The 18,611-nt window shown below is 38.7% G+C and overlaps 1 protein-coding gene across 1 annotated transcript in view; it reads right to left on the bottom strand.

Moving 5' to 3' along the window:
* The window catches only part of FRMD3 (FERM domain containing 3), a 141,539-nt gene that overhangs the window by 72,847 nt on the left and 50,081 nt on the right, over nt 1-18,611 (bottom strand). Inside the window, exon 2 of the mRNA XM_063320805.1 lies at nt 7,336-7,440. Coding sequence (XP_063176875.1) covers nt 7,336-7,440 — 105 coding nt within the window. The remainder of the gene's footprint in view (nt 1-7,335; nt 7,441-18,611) is intronic.

Here is an 18,611-nt window from a genome sequence, read left to right as displayed (position 1 = left end):
CAAGATATTTCAGTTAGTAGCATTACTGCTGAATTAAGTGTATATGTATACTTACACTACTATTCACTTATGCCAAGATTTTGATTAGTACATAAATGCACCTCTACTGGTAAAAGCAAGTACCCATTTAACTCAGCACTTTGTCCCTGAAAATGGCCTGAAGCAAACACTTACAGAGAACAAGAGTAGCACCTCCCATTGTGTTCACTGGGCTTTTTCCATCAGCCTCCACGACAATTCGTTTGTAAGTCTTTGTAGACTTTCACCAATTTGTCTAAACACTTATTTTTTCACACTTTTTAAAATAATTTTGGCAGCTACAACAATGAGTTTTATGACTAGGTATGGTATTTTAAAAACTACTTCTCAATACCAATTGCTTTATAATTTCCCCAAGTGCATTTTAGTTCTGTTGTAAGAATTACAGGGCAATCTTCCCCTGATCGCCTTCTCCAAGCCATTTTACATCGTATCTTTCTCTCTCATTCTCTCTTGCTTGCTCTCTCTCACTCACCTCTTTTCCTAGCGGAATTATTCTAGTCTAATCCATTTCTCTTTGTATTAAATCCATTCCTCCCTGATATCATTCTCATGGCCTTCTTTGTTCCTTTTTTAGTTCTACTATATTTTTTGAAACAGTGCGACCTGGACTGCACACACCAAGCAGAGTCACAGCAAGACTTTGTGCAAAAGCACATAATTTTTGTGGTAACTCTGTCCAGGAGGAGACACTTCATATGCACAGACAAACGTTACAGTTTTAATTAACCTATGGCTCAGTCACTCTGGTGTTCAGCCTATAATACTTCTGCTCTACCCCTTCAAAGAGACCGAAGAGGTCCCACATAGTTCTCTTTACATAGCTGTATGGAGCCTCATGAGTCACTACACAAAGACACAGCTTTGTCAAATGGAGGCTGCAAATTAACTGTCGTCTCTTTCTGCCAACCTTCACCACCCTCACATGGGACTACATGCACATTTTTAAGAACACGTATTAAGTAGCCGTTGTTGCTAAAGCAGACATCAACTGCACCCAAGACATGACGACCCTTTCAGAAGGTCTCCCTGATGAGGCACTGCTGTACATCTTGTGAAGGTGTCTCATTAAAACAGAACTGCTACCTCATGATAAAGAAATTCATTACTCACAGACACCAGGCTCCAGTTTCCTTCCCCAGTAAATACTGGGACAATGCCTAACAACTTAGGTTATAGAATTAAACAAATACTCTGCCCAGGTCCCTTGGAAGTGATGTACTCTGGAATACAAATGGGACTCCCCAGCTGCCCGACTAGTGAAATATGCATGTAGTCCAACAAAAAACTGCCTGTGTGTAAAGCTGCCTAACAGTTTTCACTGTGTCTAAGTTTGAAAGCAAAACGAGAATTGTATTTGCGACAGTTCTCTAGGGGGAGACTGGCAGAGCACCAGCAAGTCCGTAGTGCACAATGTTGTCCTACTAATGATGCCCAGGGCCGGGCTCTGTGCTCTGGGGAAGTCAGAAAATCACAGAGTACTCACAGCCACCATTCAAGATCGGCTGCGTAGTGGGAGTGTATTCATACAGCAGTTTCACTGATTTGAAAGCTGCGTTTTCATACTGACAGGCACACATGCACAGAGCTAAAACCACCGCACTGCTATGCTGCTCCCATAGAACCCTGCAGCACATCCAAATGACAAAGCATCTTAATGCTTCGGGGCGATTATGATCTCAAACATTTCTACAGTGACTGGTGAGACTTCGCAGTTGCTTCAGGGTCCTACAAAGCCTTTCCATAACACCTAAGGCTTCCAGCCTACCCTATGGGTAGCTCCACGGTATTTCTGCCTAACTACCACCTCATACTTTCACATTCAAAAACAATCACAAGCACATGCTCAAATCCACCCATTGGGGGCAAAAAAGAGGAAACTTATGTATTTGCAACTTTAAATCACCACTCAGATGCCATCCTGAAGGGAATTAAAGAATTAAGTTTCACCACACCACTACCATCTTCCTTCAGCCCAATCCTCCATTGCCCTTAATACCAAATGGCCTCTCTCAACAAGGGATCCTCTCTAGTGGGAGATGCTGAACAGTAGCTACGTTATATCATCCTATTGCCCTCTCCCACCAGCCCAAAAAACACAAAAAAGGTGCTGAGTCAACCCAGGGTATCTGGCACAGAATCAGCCATGCTGCATTTCCTCAAGGGTGAGAGTGTGAGAATTGGCTTCAAAATAATATCTAGTACATGAAAATGTACCAATAGGTAGTTCCTTGAGTAGAAGAATCAGTAACATCTTCTCCAAGTATGTCTTCTGTTTGAAACTATTTATTTGTAAAAAATGCAAGCTCCAAATGATGGTTTCTGGGTTCTTCCAGTGTCTCCCTCTCAGGTCTCTCTAGATCCCCTATGGAGTGGGTTTGCCCTACAGCCCTCAGTAAGAAGAATAATAGGGTTTTACCCACTGGTGCGGCAGTTTGTCTTCATGAAACCTTACAGGAACTTAATGTTTGAGACCTGTATCTCCAGCCAAATTTGACCAAAACTGGCTTCAAAAATTACTGCAGTTGAGAGTCAGGGAGAAAGGCAATGTGATCCCATATACTCAGTTTTCCCTGAATTCCAGGCAAAAAAATTCAGCAGTTAACATATGAACACCAGGAACTCATTTGTTCACAGCACAGATATCATTAGAGATAAAATAGCATATTGGAATTTGCTGCATACTTTTAGTACAATCCTGGCTCTTCTGAAGCTACCCTAAGGCGCAGTTTCCCCAAAGGAACATCCAAATGTGATGCCAGAAGATAAAGCAGCAGATACAGTTGTAGAACCTAGAGTCTTTAACTGCTAGTTCATTTTGAGGTCATTGGCACTGGTACTCTCCTATATGCAAAGATATAAAAAAAGGCTACTGAGCTGCTTTCTGGTAAAGAGCCCAGAACTCTTCCAGAGTTTCATTTTTGGTCTGGAATAGAAAAATGGAACTACAGAGAATTTTACAAAGTCTAAGTATGCCTAAAATATCCACACATGTTTACTTATGCAGAAGGAAAGGATTATTATAAAAGGGAGGCTGGAGGGAGGAAGAAGTATACATTATAACTTGTTTGGAAAATAACCTATAAAAACAACAGCTGTTTCCCACCACAGTTTTCCCACATTTCAAAATTTTGTTCTAACCTACGTCAATTAGCTCAGTTATCTACATTTTTCACATAGTCAGAAGTCCTGAACGCTCTAAACGCAAATATTGAAACATTTCATTTAAAACATCTGACATATTGAAACAGTTCATTTTTTAAATTTTCAAACTCGGTCAAATGTTTCAACACTCCTAAGTTAAAATGCTACATTTTGGTAGCATACTCTGAAAGAAGACATTTAGGATGAATTAAAGCTGGTATTTTTGCCTGCTTGAGCTCCCTTAATAGATTACAAAACAAAAGGACTGCAAATTAGCTTTTGGAGCAACTCTGCAACCTTCACACAAAAAATTACATACAAATAAAAGGAAGGCAAGCATCACTGGTAGACTAAATGCCAGCAGGAGTAATTCTGCATAATATTTATTTTTATATACATATATATGTGTGTATGTATGTATGTGTCTGTGTGTGCACTATATAATGATATACTATTATGTCATATAGCTTAACTATTCAAAGAGCCAATCAAGAATAATTCAGTAAAGGCCAAAACTAAATGCATGATTTTGGCAGTTTCATTTGGAACCACAGATATAGCCCTTTCTGTGCAGACAGAGAGTATGCAGTGGAATATAAACTACAACAGAGGCATTCAACACTTCCAAGAAAATGGTCAAAGCAACATGAATTGTACATTACCTGCATCAGAATCAATAATAAATCCTCCTAAAAAAAAAAGTTATGCTTTCTTGTTTCAGCTTTGATTCCATATTCTTTGAAATAAACTTTAGAAGACGGTGCCTCGTCTCTGTCAATGTTTAACATAAACCCTTTCCATAAAATTATACAGAGATGTCTTAAAATTCTTGCCCCATTGCCTGCATCATGGCTATTCCGGATGCTGCGGCTCTCATTGGCTTAATTAAGAAACCATCTCTCTTGCTTAAACTTTCTTTTTCTTTCTACATTACACTCTGATGCACATATAACCGTATCCTCTTATCCTTTACTGCACTAAATTGTTAACATTCTTCTTAATATCGTCTCAAAAACAAGCACTCTGTTCTCTTTATATTTCTAATACTCCTTCTCCCTGTTCAGTTAAATTGGTCTTTCTTAAATGCAGGCATCTAGATCAGAATAGATGAGGTCTCATTAGGGTGTAATGACATTAAAATTTCCCTGAAAATACAATCCTAGGGAGGGGCAAAGAAAGTGCTGTCTTTTATCATAGCCACATCATGCCAGTGGCTTATTGCCAAAACCAGACCAGGCAATATTCATTTTATTCATTGTCCCACATATCTTTATTTGCCCACAGGGCACTGAAGTACATTGTCACACACATCGCTGAACCGGTTTAGGATGAATTATCACTTGCCTTCAAAGCAATTGTTCTCAGTCAAATCAGCAGATTTAACTATAGAAAGTAGCTCTTGGTGAATTCCACCTGCGGATCTTTACTGAGCTTCTGCTTCTGTTTTGTAATACATCTAACGAGCCCATAAAAATGTGCTGCAGGAAATGTCCCTCCTTTTATCCTTGGTGGGACCTGCAGGAATTACATGGAGCTTCAGAAATCTCTTCTATAGAGCTCTAAGTACTCTTCCCTGTAAGGTGTCTACAATGACGTGACATTCTTCCTGTGACGCCAGTACATCTTTTACTTGCTACAGCTTATCTCTGTAACCACATACCTGGACAATCACTCCTCTGTAATCTCAGGGGGTTTTGTTAACATAAATTTCAGGCAGCTGAGCTCACAACTGCTAAAATACAAAACTGTGGGAAGAGCCATCACCTACCTCATAATTTCAAAATCAAGATGTCCTCTAGCTCTCTACTGAGCTATCTACTGATGACCTTTATCTAGCTACAATCCGTGGGCCCCAGCATAATTATTTACATTCATTGCTATACTACTAGGAGATTGTTGACTAGTATCTTTCTTTAAGAACAGAAAAAGATCAGAAAAGTCTTCCGATGATGGGAGAAGAATTGTAATTATAGTTTCACAGTCTTCCTGCATTTGACTGGGAGGCATTCACGCATCTGATACAGAAGTAAGACTCAGGTAAGTGAACCTCAACAAGTTCAGAGTTTCAAAACAGACAGATAGTATAAAACCAGTATTCCTTTATTATAATATTTGCCTGCAGTTTAGTCCTTAGGAGAGGGTCCATTGCAGAGGAAAGAGCCACTCTGAGAGAAAGCAGAAAAAAACCCAAAACAAAACCAAAACAAAACAAACCAAAACAAAAGTCAGAACAGGACAAAGGGACAACAGAAGATACCGCATGTAAAAATAGCTTATTTTGGTGAATTCTAATGAACCTAAGAGAAAAATGTATGTTACTTTCAACTCATTATCCAGAGCATTTAAGACATATGAAGAAATCTCCCTCGTAATTCATCCTAATTCATGAGTTTAAAATCAAGAACTAATACCCAATTAGAGAAGTTATCCATACTCTTAAAAATGTGAGAGTAATTATAAATCAGCATTTAAAAATACATGTATGTAAAATGTAAGCTTGAGAAGTTTGCTTAACAAAATCCAACTGAAGAGTGGTCCAGTTGATACAAGCCATCCTACTACACAGGATGGCCACAGAATTCTTACTTGTTGGATATAAAGGGAAATGGAGACTTAAGATTTTTTAGGTAAGAACATAAATGTTTTCTCAGACTGATTTACTACTAACCAAGAGAAAACTTATCCTTCAGTATAATCTTCCATAAACTTAACACAGAATTAGCTGTATTACAAGATGTAAAAGAACAACTGTAGAACCAACTAGAATAAGATATTGCAGTGAATTTGTCAATATTCAAGAGTTAACAGCTCTTTGACACATGGGGACCACATAAGGTATGATAAAACAGGCATCCCAGTGGGAGTGGGTTTTTAGAGTTTTTTCTGAACCATCACAATTTTAAAGTATTCTGCCAAAAAAATTACTAGAAAAACCTCTTGATTGCTGTTAAGTAAAATAACTTTTCTGTAGCAATTTTTGAGTTACTGTCAGAGAAAGGCCCAACAAACACATTCGTTAAGTCCTACCTAATTATAGTCTAATCCAGCACTCTACCTACTTCTCCTATCAATTCCAACCAGGTGAACACCTCTATAATTTTAATGATTGTGAAGAATTAACTACACTGGTCAGAACACTGCTAATTATTCTGCTTATTGTTTTAATTTTAAAAGGAAGATCAATGGAAATGACCCACTGCAGCTTTGCAAAGCTATTGCAATTCTATAAGGTTGAGCAGAGGGTAATTCCCTAATGCCAGTGATTTTTCACAAAACTAATTAGGGTGTAGCAAGAGATGCCCAGCAAAATGTTTTTCTCCTCCTGAACCACACCAGCTCCAAACTGGTAATCATTTCCAGGTAAGAAATGCCAGTATATTTAAAGTCATATCTAAGTCTTAATCCTGAGACCAGCGGGACCATACAATGAAGAAGCAGTTCTGAATTTCACTGTCTGACGAATTCTGCTTCCTGTGTTGACCACCTTTTCCCACTCTCAGAACGTAACAATCATCTGAAACCAAAGAGGGAGTAGCTGTAGCAAATCGCACACAGAATACAGCCTGCAGGACCCCACTCCACCTAAGAGAGATGACTGATCACTGTCCACACAAACGCCTAGAGCCTGTGAATTTTACTGCACAGATGTAAAGATGCTCATAGGGAGAACTAACCTGAAGAACCCCGCACAACCTGACAAATCATACCTAATTTTGTGTATGGTGTGTATGGACTCAGATATCTCAGTCCATGTGCCCTGTGAAAAGCGGAATAGAATGACTGCGTTTAACAGCCTGCCTACATCTCCCAAGAAGCATACTCTACAGAAAAATAGACATCCCAAATTCCTGTGCACTGCCAGAGCCTAGAGCTACCCTGTGCAACCTCCGAGATAGCCCTATAGATCTTTTCTATCTTCAGTGCCTAGGAGAACTATACAAATCAGACGTATCAATTTATCTGAAACTAAATACATGAACCGAGGGGAAAAATAATTTAATAATGCCACTTTAGAAAACTCCATAGGTTATGGCCAGAGTATAAACTCTCAGAGATACATAACTTTGCATTAGAACTTCCCTGCTTATCAAAAAAAAAAAAATCAGTTTAGCATTACTTAAAAGCAAAGGTAGTCAGAGTTCATATACATACCCTCTGCTTCTCAGGGTCAACGTATCGAATGCCAAAATAGTCTTTTTCCAGCAAGCTGTAATAGTTGCAGATGTGATCTATGAGAAACTGACCTTTAGTTTCCCTCTGCAAAAAGAAAAAGAATTGATATATTATTTTGTGTATTCTGAACTTGCTGTCTATAAATATTAAAAAAACTTAAAGTGTCAAGGAAAATAGCATACGAAATTTGTTATTATTCAGATGAGGACAAGGATTTGAGGATTCATCTCCTCTAAAAGATGCAGTAGATTAGTGATCAATATACTCCCTGCACATTCACAAATTGATTCATTATGAAAATACCATCATTACTCCTGACTCAGGAAAACTCATGCTATGCTAATAGCTGCGTATTTGTAATACTTAATATATTACTAGTAACCGTATTTCCACCTGATGCTACAATAGCAAAACATACGCAGTTTCATATGGAATTTCAAATCAGTGTGTGTGGTTTTTGTATCCCTCAAGTTTGCAAGCAGTTTTGGCAGCAAGTACCTTACATGATCTTTACACAACACCCACAGCAAGGGAGACTTTAGGATAAATTCCCAGACAGCACTACAGTACAAGGAAGAAACGCTCAAATGACTGAAAGCGATATTTTCATCTCTGCATTGTCACTGCGTAACTATAGCCTTAAGGGAACTTACTGTGTACATAGTGTTTAGTTTACAATCTCATTCTTTATGTCTGCTTTCTTCAGTCTCAATACTTTGTTTCATTTCTTCATAATCTACTGGGCCCTCCCAGTGCGCCAGGGCACCTGCAGCCATCCCCTTCCCTGCCACATGGACCTTCTCTCCTCCCAAATTCACTTCCAGCCACAAGCTAACTTCTCCACAGATATCTTTTTCCTAGATGCGGGGGGCTCTGCTTCTCTTCCTACTGCGTAAGCCATCTACTTCCACTACTCCTTTCTTCCTCCACCTTCTATCTCCTACGCATTTACCCCTCACTATGTGTCCTTTATTCTTCCATATGCTGCTACTTGCCTAGAGGATATCACTACCTTGTCTGCACCATGGTATTTCTGTCCTTTGTTTTCCTATTTTTAAACAGACAGCGTCAAAGGGTGTTAACGCGATTTGTCTGTTTTCTGTACATGCTCACTCAACCTCATGCTTTGCGCCCTGCACTGCTTCCTTTTTCCCTGTAACAGCTGCAAGAGGTTTCCTTCTGTAATTGTTTCTTTCCAGCCTCAGGACATTTAAAAACCGACTTGTGTGCTGTTTAAAGTGGTTAACACGTACACTGACATTTTTTTCTACTGTAGCCAGTGACGAGTATGAGCATGCTAGTGACAGCATAGAGGAAACTCTTCTCGAAAAGGCAAAGCCAGTATCAAAGATTGAAAAGTCCAAAATGAAAACTGCCACTCTCCCTGTGACTGACAAAAAAAGGTCTACACTTACACAGTCATACCTCAATGAAGTATTTTCTAGCTTAACATCTTGGAGGTGTCTGCAAACTTTTGTGATCATGTGATAAGCACGACCGTCAAAATATTAAGACAAATTTGCACAGTGACATTTCAATACAAAGGCAGTATAAAAATTTGAACAGAGATGTGAAATTCAAGTTGCACGCAGCTTTAAGATGAATCTACAATGAACTAAATAGAGCTGGGGAATAACAGCTATTAGGTGACTCAAGTAACAGTCAAACATCAAAACAGATTTTACTGACAACAATGTACAAAACCAATACAATTTTTAAAGCACTGGAAATGAGGGAACCAGACTAGTCACACTTTCATCTGACAACATTAAAGGGTGTTACTGGAAGAACAGTCAGTAAATCTACTAACTTCTATAGGTTCACATTCTCATCTGTTCATCTAAAAAGCCCTTTGCTTCACCCACCTAAATAATCACACAATTTTTTTGAGGTCTTGAGGAATCTGATAAAAGGCTAGGGCGTGTACGGTGTTTTTCAACCCAGTAACAACGCTCCCTTTCTAAAATGAATTGATGCCCTAGTTTTCTTGCTTGAAAGATAGATGATGGAAGCAAACCAAACAAAAAAGAGCAAACAAACAAAAAGCCTCGGAGCTAAATTCATGCTCTAGGAATCCTTAAGCTCTCCATAGATAAATAAAAGGGACTGGTTAATAATCTCACCCTTGCTTAGTATACACTTTAGTTACTAGTGCTACTCAGTCAGGCTTCAAGTTCCACATGATTCATTATCAGATATTAAAAAAGACTGAAGATGAGTAAAAGTGGTTAAATAGGCACATCCAAAATGTAATAAGCGTTCTCATAAGAAATACTGTTGTAAATGTTCCACTATTATGCTTTTTAAATACCTGAAATTTGAAAAAAATCAGATCATAATTGATACACAGAGGAAAATACTTGACGTGGCACAGAGCACCTCAAGTCTGAATGCATGATAGATACTGTGGCAAGAAGGATGGGCAACAGTTTTTCATTTTGTTTTCTGCAAACAGCATCCATAAACATATTCTACATTTCTCTAAAAGATTCTCCTGAGCTTTAGAATCTGATGATCTCTCTCATCTCCTGTGTTCTTTGATGCACTTATTACATATTATAGTACAAAAGAATATATTAAATCCAAAACTTATTCTCATTTGTGAAAGAATATAGATAAATTAAATTAGGAACTGCCAGTCATCCACAACAGAGCACAAGAATGGATTTGGGTCACAGAATAATGAATATAAAACACTGCCTGAAATTTCAGACAGTTGCCATACCGCTTTCCAATTAAGCGATCCTTTAACAAAAACCCACAAAAAATAACGCCAATAACCAATTTCAAAGCAATAACAAATTTCAAACCCTGCTATATCCATAAAATACTTCTTTCAGAAAAATATTTTAATGCTACATTTGAGCATGTTTGTCAGAACATGAAAAAAATGACATCGTAAAAAAAGCCATTATTTGAAACACTACTGAAATATGTCAGCAACAGACCAGAGGAATCTGAGGGCAAAAATCAAGTCAGATTTCCAAAAGCTTCACAGCTGAAAGCTTTGATAATTACACCACAGTTCACCCAGAAGCCATCAACCACCCTCAAGTAAAGAAGAACAACCCATCCAGAAACAAGAGTCACAAAATGTGTCAGCAAGAGAACCAAAATGTCCTGGGCTGAAAACAATACATTTTTTTCAATGAAAGACTACCAAGCTCAACAAGCTATTTTTTTCTGAGTCCATTAATTCAAATACAACATCTGGCTATCTCTACTGAGATATATTTTCTTTCAGATTTCTGTGACCTGTGCTCTATGAAAATTGGTTTTTAAATGGCCTTAAACAAACTCCTATAATGTAACCGTTTCACACACTCACTCAAAAATAGGTTTTTGGAGATTCCTATAAATAATTTGAGGAATGACTCTCTGATTTGCTTAAATAAATTGTCACAGACAAGATGGGTACGCTGTTCCTACGGCTGCATTTGAGTATCTGACCTTAATACCACTAAAATCCCACAACAAACCCCAACACACGTGCAAAAGATGTAATGCCACGTAAATGACAGAATCCCTGAACAGAGAAGGTCAGCTTGCAAATAACTGTTAAACTCTGTTTTTTAAGATGGATCAGAAGTTTTCTTTTCTATTGAAAGAAGAATGTACCAAATTAAACTAGCAGCTATTGGAAAAGAACTAAGCAAAGCAAGGGACATTCTCCACTCCCAACAAACATGAAAACATGACCATACAGTCCTCCACTGACAGGCTCACAGGACAACCTGAGTCTCTTCCTTAGCTCTAGGAGCCGAGTAAGACACTGCAGAGATGCTTCATTTTCACTACCAGGCACTGTTATTATGGCTTCCATTTCTGCAACTCTGCAAATTTATGAGTGAGTAACCCAATTCCTTGGTAACTCCTCTATTATGCAGAAACTAATCCAAACCAAGATCTCCATGGCTCTTGAGCTGTTTCAGTCTAACACAATATCTCAATCTCTTGCTTGCTTTGGGGATTTCTTTTCTTTTTTTATTCCTAGTTTCTTTGTGCAAGTTAAAAAGCAAGGCAGAGTATATCTTGTTCTGACAATTTAGCCCTTCTCCAATGACGTAAAATGAGACCACAAAACATTTGTGACTGCCTCACAATTCTGAAAGTGAGAGGAAAACCATTTACAGCAGTTTAAGATCTTGCGCTCAGTGAAATGTCTTCTCTATTTGCATCTGCTTCACCGTGGAGTCCTGTGTCCATTTATCTGAATGTCGTCACAGGGAAGAGCAAGAGTCACAAGCAGATTAAACACAGCACTTCTGCTCTGTTATCTAACTGCTGAAGTCCTGCCAGCTGTGGTTATCTCTGTCAGGAAGTGACTGACATTACTAAGAAGCAGTGCAGAGTCATAAACACAGTGTTTATTTGTACCGGCGATTTCAATCCTCATCCCACTAGTGTCTTTACTTGTGCAAACAGTTCCCAACAGTGAACCTCTGTGTAAAGCTGCTCACATACTTAAGTGCTTACTTCAGTGTAAATCCATGCAAAAAAAAGAAAAAAAAAAAAAGAAAAAAAGTAAATTAAAACCACGATTTAACCAGTATTTATGTCTAAATAAATGGAAAGTCCAGACTCCCAGGTGAGGCAAGAATAATGCTTGATTTTGTATGCTTGTTTTCTTTAGTTGGTAACATATTTTTAAGTTCTCTGGATGTAAAAAAATTAAATACATTAATTCAAGAATAATCATAACACCATCATAGAATGAAACCTAACGAGGTCAGAAAAATGAACAAAATCAAGAAGTTCCTCTAAGACAAAAACATTAATGAAAAAGCAGCTTTGCCCACTGAAAACTGAAATAATATAGCTCTGCTTAACAATACTTGACAAAAATGATAAAAACCAAGAGATTTACAGAGCTAAAATGCCTCCTCAACTGCCACATCTCATTTCTGACTCCTCTTTGGACATCCTCCTCCAGTGATGAGATCATACTTCTTCTAGGCTTTTCATGAAGAAATACCTGAACTCTCAGCAGGCACACATCTTCCATTTCATCAACAATTATTCTACAGTTCAGTAGTGGGGCCTGCTCTCATACATAGAAGTGTGGCTATAAAAGGACATTTGGGAGTAATTTTCTGTTCATGTCAGTTTTGGGACAGTTGTCATCACATTTGCATTTGTTTCCAGTGGCACAGCAAAAAAAAGTTCACTGAGCATCACTGTTGGACCGGGGCACGTGGTATGGGAACGGGACTGATTGAATACCAACCCTTCGGAGCTGAACAGGGAGGAGGGATGAGGGCACAGATAAGGAAAGCAACTTGGCATGCCTGAATTTCAGCTATCTTCTAGGTGAATTTTTAAGTCCCAACTGAATAGCAACATCAAGAACAGCATCCTCATTCTGCAGCAACTGAAGGCAGTGAGGTGGAATCAGTTCAGCTCCAAGCTGGCAATATTGGGCCAGCCCTAACCCAGACAACCTCCAACACCCTGAGAAAATTTCTTACAGCTCTTTGGATTTATGGACTCACTGAGATTACAAATGACAGTAACTACTCACAAGACAGGTACACAGACAACCTTTCTGCCTTCTTTGCTGTTTTTGGAAACAGTGATAGGAATATCCTTTTGTAGATATTTCACAAGAACTAGACATTGCATAATGCCTTCAAAATATAAAGAACAATTAAAAACATGTCTGTTTCATTCCTCAACTATAACGCCATAACCCTTCAAATGGATTTCCTTCCTGCTTATAATCAGCACCCTCTGGTATTTTAAACTACTTCAAAATACAACGGAATTCTATTATACAGCATTTAAGTGGAAAATTTTCTCAATTGTAAGAACAGCCAGCTGTAATTTACTTTTTTTGTTGTTGTTAAAATTTCAAAATAAAAAAATACAACAAAGTTTTGCTGATAAAAACCCAACTTGGAACTGGCAGGTGTTATTTTAGAAGCAAAGTATTTGTCACAGAGTTTTATTTTCTTTAGAATGAGGAATTAATTGTATTTCTACAAACCTGAAACACGGGGAAAAAATCAGTGCTAATAATTTTTAATGAAAAACACAAAAAATGACATTGCAATAAAGCAGCTGTCATTTACATTTTTTGATATGAATTACCTCTTGCACATGATATACTTCATTCTGTATAGTCAATTACCCAACCATAATTTGTATCATAATTTTCTAACTCTAGAATGTCAGTGAGCATGGCATTTTTAATCTGTGTCTCTTAATGCATTTTGTTATGTATAAATTCACTTATTTCACTATGCTATGAAATTAGCTTTTGTAGAAAGGTTTTACCTGCGTATGTCCAGATCTTTCTAAGCAACTCCATTACTCATCCAATCCGGCAGAAATAAATCAAAGAATGTGCTCTCCGTAGCAAAGCTTTCATTATCTTTGTTTAACTGAAGGGGAAAAGTGGTACCCTACTACGCTGTTGGAAATCCAGCCACAAAACTATCCACTTACAAATGCCATCCAGGTCGAGCAGACTGACAAGACACAGGCTCACGAAATGGGAAGAATGGAAGGATGTACAGGAAAATCCTCCTCTAGGGAGGAGACTGACAAGTCAACATGGTAATGCACAAACCAGAAACAGACCTTATGGTACAAAAGTGTACTGGGGGAAGAACTATACTTGCTCTTATTTATCTACTCGCTTCCTGAATAAAAATCGTGGAAGATGCATCTCTTACTAATAAGCCCCCTAATAAGACAAGCAACTAGAATACGTTTCTCTTTAGTTGCAATGCTTTCACAACATAATTTCAGCACAGAGCTCCCCAGACATGTATATGGTAGAAATGCATAGTGATGCAACAACATCGACTCGCTCAAAACTAACAGAACTAATACTTCACATTTGAATTACCATCTTATTTTACCCTCATTTGAAGTGGGAAAGACTTTCAGGGAAAAAAAGAAAAGTATGTGAATACGTGAGTGAAAGCATTAGAGAATTAAGGCCCCTTTTATTTCATAGGGAATTAGCAGTCAGTAGTGATAACCTTTGCTCACAAGAATGCTTCGTGCCTGAGACTCGTACTACCTGTACCCTTCTGGTTTTAGAACTCATTTGCTAACATGGAATGGGTCTTGAAGAACATTATTTTTACAAAGATATCAGTCTTTAAACTCAAATTTCTGAGCCCCTAATTATCAGTTGAGCCCCAAGCACTATATATTAATTAATAGAACTAAATTAAAAAAAAAAAACAACACCACAACCCTCAAATCAGCCTCTTCTTACTCCTCCATTTGTGCAAAAATATACAAATACATCTCAAAGATAAAGGAGAAAACAAAGAAAAAAGGAGAAAAATGTCTATGCTAAGAAGAAAAGAAGTAAGTTGAGAGCGATTTCAAAGCTGTATGTGTAGATGCAGCCGTGGAAGCTCTATTAACCTTAAATGAAGCTGCATGGCTAAATGTACACAGCATTGAAAATCTACCCAGAAATATCTTCTGTAGTGAGGTCAGAAATATATTTGTCAAAGATGATTCCTCTTGTGTGCTCCCTCGGTAGGGAAATGAAGATGGTTATTCAAGGTTACTTATTTTTCTTCAGTTTTGCACTATTCATTTGCAACAGATGGACAGTTTTGTCCACACAACAGAACATTTTTGGCCTCTCTTGAATCAGAGGTTATTGTAGGATGATAGTGGTCAAATAACAAAAGATGAAGAGGAAAAAGAAACAATTACACCATAGAAAAATTACACGGTGCCAGTTCCATGCAATGGAAACTATCATAAATACAAAATCATATAGAAAACGAAAATTGTATTCTACTACTCAGTAAAACCTGGATAGCAGGAGTAAACACAGATAACAGCCTTCACGCAATCAGCTCTCAACCTTAGTGCTATTCTGCAAGTAAATTACTCTGACCCATGAGTAAATTATAAATGACAAAAAGAAATATTTATAGTTCACATACTGCAGTTCTCAAAAGTCACCACCAGCCAGGCAGGCAGGCACTGAAGAAACCACAAATGCAATATTCATTTACAGGGCTCATCATCGTTTCCTGTCCCTCTGCATATGGCCAACACTTGGCCATTTAGGTTTTATGTCCCTGGAGTGATGGCCTCACAGACGGCTTGGAGCATTAACTGCTCACTTCTGGTAACAGCTTCCATTAGCACAGCATTCGTGATGCTATCTGAGACCCTATTGATTTCTTAAAAGGAACTGAGTGCTTCTTTCAACAAATCTGTCATTTTACCCAACATCCAGCATGGTTCAGCAAAGCTAACTCGGCTTTCCCTCTTGCATCCTTGTCATCAAAACTACCCTGGAAGATACAGCTAGGACACACCTCCATACCACATCCAGCAAAGCAGATTTCAAGAATGAGCTCTCAGCCCCCACTTACAAAGCAATCTAAAAGCCAAATCAGGATTTTGACAAAATTGCCTAATGTCCCTCGGTACAGTTCAACAATCCTCCCTGGGCCCCGTGCAATACTGAATCTTCTCGGTGGGCTGAGCAGACCCAGAAAATGAGGCCTCCCCCATATTCTGCTCCAAGTATCGTTATTTAACTATACCTTTTCTAAACGATACAGAGCCATGTGCCCTTTTTATACAAGCTTTTAAAAAAGAAAAGCAACCAAAAATACTTCTGGCCAAACAAGACGCTTCCCTGAGCAACAGGCAGAAGAGAGGATCAGCATGGTGTGACACAGCTTAGTCAAGCTGCTTGCAGAAAAACAACCAGCTGGTGAGACGCAAGAATGCCCCTTCGCGGCTACATTTCAGGTGCTCAGCTGAAGGCACTGAACCCCAGCCACGGTGAGGGTCACACAGGAACAGCCACACCGTTTTTCCCACACCAGGTGGGAAAGTACGACCACAGCAGAGAAGGACGAGTTGGAAGAAGAGATGAGCAGAGCAGGAGAGCCGCTGTTGCCGTAGGGCAGTTGGTGCCCCTGTAAGCACGGGCAATGACACCTCGGTTGATATCCCTCACCCCCCCCCAGCTTGGAGTTACCTCTTCTCTCTTGGGGAAATACAGCTCACAAGCATGACATGGGCTGTGCACCCACTGGGTGGGAGGGAAAGAGAAAGAAAAGGAAGATCATGGAACATAATCCCCAGAGGGAGAGATTTCCTAACTGCTGAATTAATGCCCATTTGAAAGGCTATTAGAGTGACGTGCGAGGCTAAGAGCTTACATAAAGAACAGAATATATGACTAGATATTAAGGGAATTTTATCCATCATTATGTGGATTACTCCAGAATCACAACGCAGCCGTCTAGCCAGTGGTCTGGCGAGATCAACTCTGAAACACACTGAATCTCTACGAGTGCTGCAAATCACAGGTAATGTCTCCTGACAGACAAGACCCTCAGCCATGGTGATGAAGTCAACAGCTCCCAGTGCACCAGCTGAAAGTGTAACTCATACATTAATCTGATGTGATAAGGGCCTAGATAAAAACTTTTGGCTGAGGAATCCTCACCATGCTCTGCACTTGAACTGTCCGACAGTCATACCGTATAATCATATCATTAATGCCTCAGAGGACACTTGTCATACTACCTTCTCAGGATATCCAAAAAGGTTTCTATGGATTGCAACAGGGTGAGGATGCACAAAAAGCTCTCCCACCTGTTACTGATTTAGAGTCCATCAACACACTTTTTCTTTTCAAATACTCATCTTGCTCACCTGCCCAAAGTAACTCACTCCGTTCTGAGAAAACTCTTTGGTCTTTATTTAATAAATATTGCACTATGGTCTCCCACTTTTCCCATGTGTTTTGACTGCACAAATTTTGTAACTTCAAGGGTCATGTTGGGCCATTTCCCACTCTCCAAAGTGTTTTATTCCTTTACTCTTTTGGGGCAAACTGAAAGAATAATTTTACCACGAAAAACTATTTTCAAACTGCTCAACTAGTGCTTTACAGACACACATGCATAAATATATTTTCCTGGCAGAAATAATTACACAGAAAAGAACTTTTCATCAATACTTCCCCCCCCCTTTTAATAATGCCAGCTGTTAAACGCTTGTGGCAAAGGAAAACAAACTACATTAAATCTGTAAGATTAAACATCCAGTCTTCAGAAAAGCAAATTTATGATTGATTGAAAACACTGGAGAAAGAAGTCCTCCAGAAGCATTTCTTGGACATAGTGCCTACACCAATGGACCCCAATGGTATTTAATAAAAGCTATCAGCATCACAGGAAGAACTCACTCCCTGTGTCACCCAAGCTTCTGTCTCTATGCCAAAAAAAAGTTCCCAGTTCGCAATTTTTTTGTAGTAGGGGGAGCTGGATTGATTTTTTTTCTTTCTTTCTCTCTTTCTAGAGGTCATTCAGTCCTTGAAACCCACACAAACTGCCTCATTAGCACTACCTAAAATAAGACCTCCATTTGATAGCACAGCCAGAATTCCCCTTGCATTTGAAACCATCACCTTACAAAACTACAACTACAGTAAGTTTTAGTCTTTTAAGGACAACTAAATATAATCCAGATTTAAAACAAAAATTCTTTCTTAATTTCTTTTAAATATCACCACAGAAGACAGGACACATTTTAAATAATGGCTGGCAAAAATCCAAACAGAGGGTTCTACAGGCTTGTTCCATTAGCCTCGGCTGCAAAAAAGAAGATAACAAAGCAATAAATTTCACAGGCCCCATAACAAATGAATTGTTTCTCCCTTACCAGATTCCACTTTTCTCCCTTACTCTGTCAGATTCATCTTCATCTTTCTGTCCTGTCCCTGTTCCCACACACTCAGCAGAGATCAAAGGCAAACTGACCTAGCTTTTTACTGTTTCAGTAATTGGTCTGTTTTCTACATCTTTTCAGTCATGGTACATATTGACACACTATTAAAATGCATCCTTTTTGACGAAGTTGGGAACCCATCACACTTGATTCTTCTCCGCAGTGGTTACTCTTGTGTCTCTTTTAAGATCCCCACCTCCGAAATAAATCCTAGGACACTGCAAACATTTTTTACACCCAGTAACTGGAAAGTAAAGCCTTCAGTTACATACCAAATGACAACTGACTTTTCCCAGTGCAAACCCTGACCTCACAGAAACACTGTGTAGATCTATTCGGGGCACAATTTGCCACCTTTGGTATTTGTAACATTTTAGCTCTCTGCTGAAATTGAAGGAAAAAAAAGAAAAAAAAATGCTTCAGAATATATGTTTAAACATTGGGAGTTGTCTGCCATGGTCCACAGTAGCTGGCATTTAAGGAAAGCTTTTAAAAGTCACTCAGTTTATTGCATATGA

The sequence above is a fragment of the Chroicocephalus ridibundus genome, chromosome Z (genome assembly GCF_963924245.1).
Source record: "Chroicocephalus ridibundus chromosome Z, bChrRid1.1, whole genome shotgun sequence".
Lineage (NCBI taxonomy): Eukaryota > Metazoa > Chordata > Aves > Charadriiformes > Laridae > Chroicocephalus > Chroicocephalus ridibundus.
The sequence above is the reverse complement of the archived record's forward strand: the minus strand, read 5'-3'. Positions and strand labels throughout refer to the sequence as shown.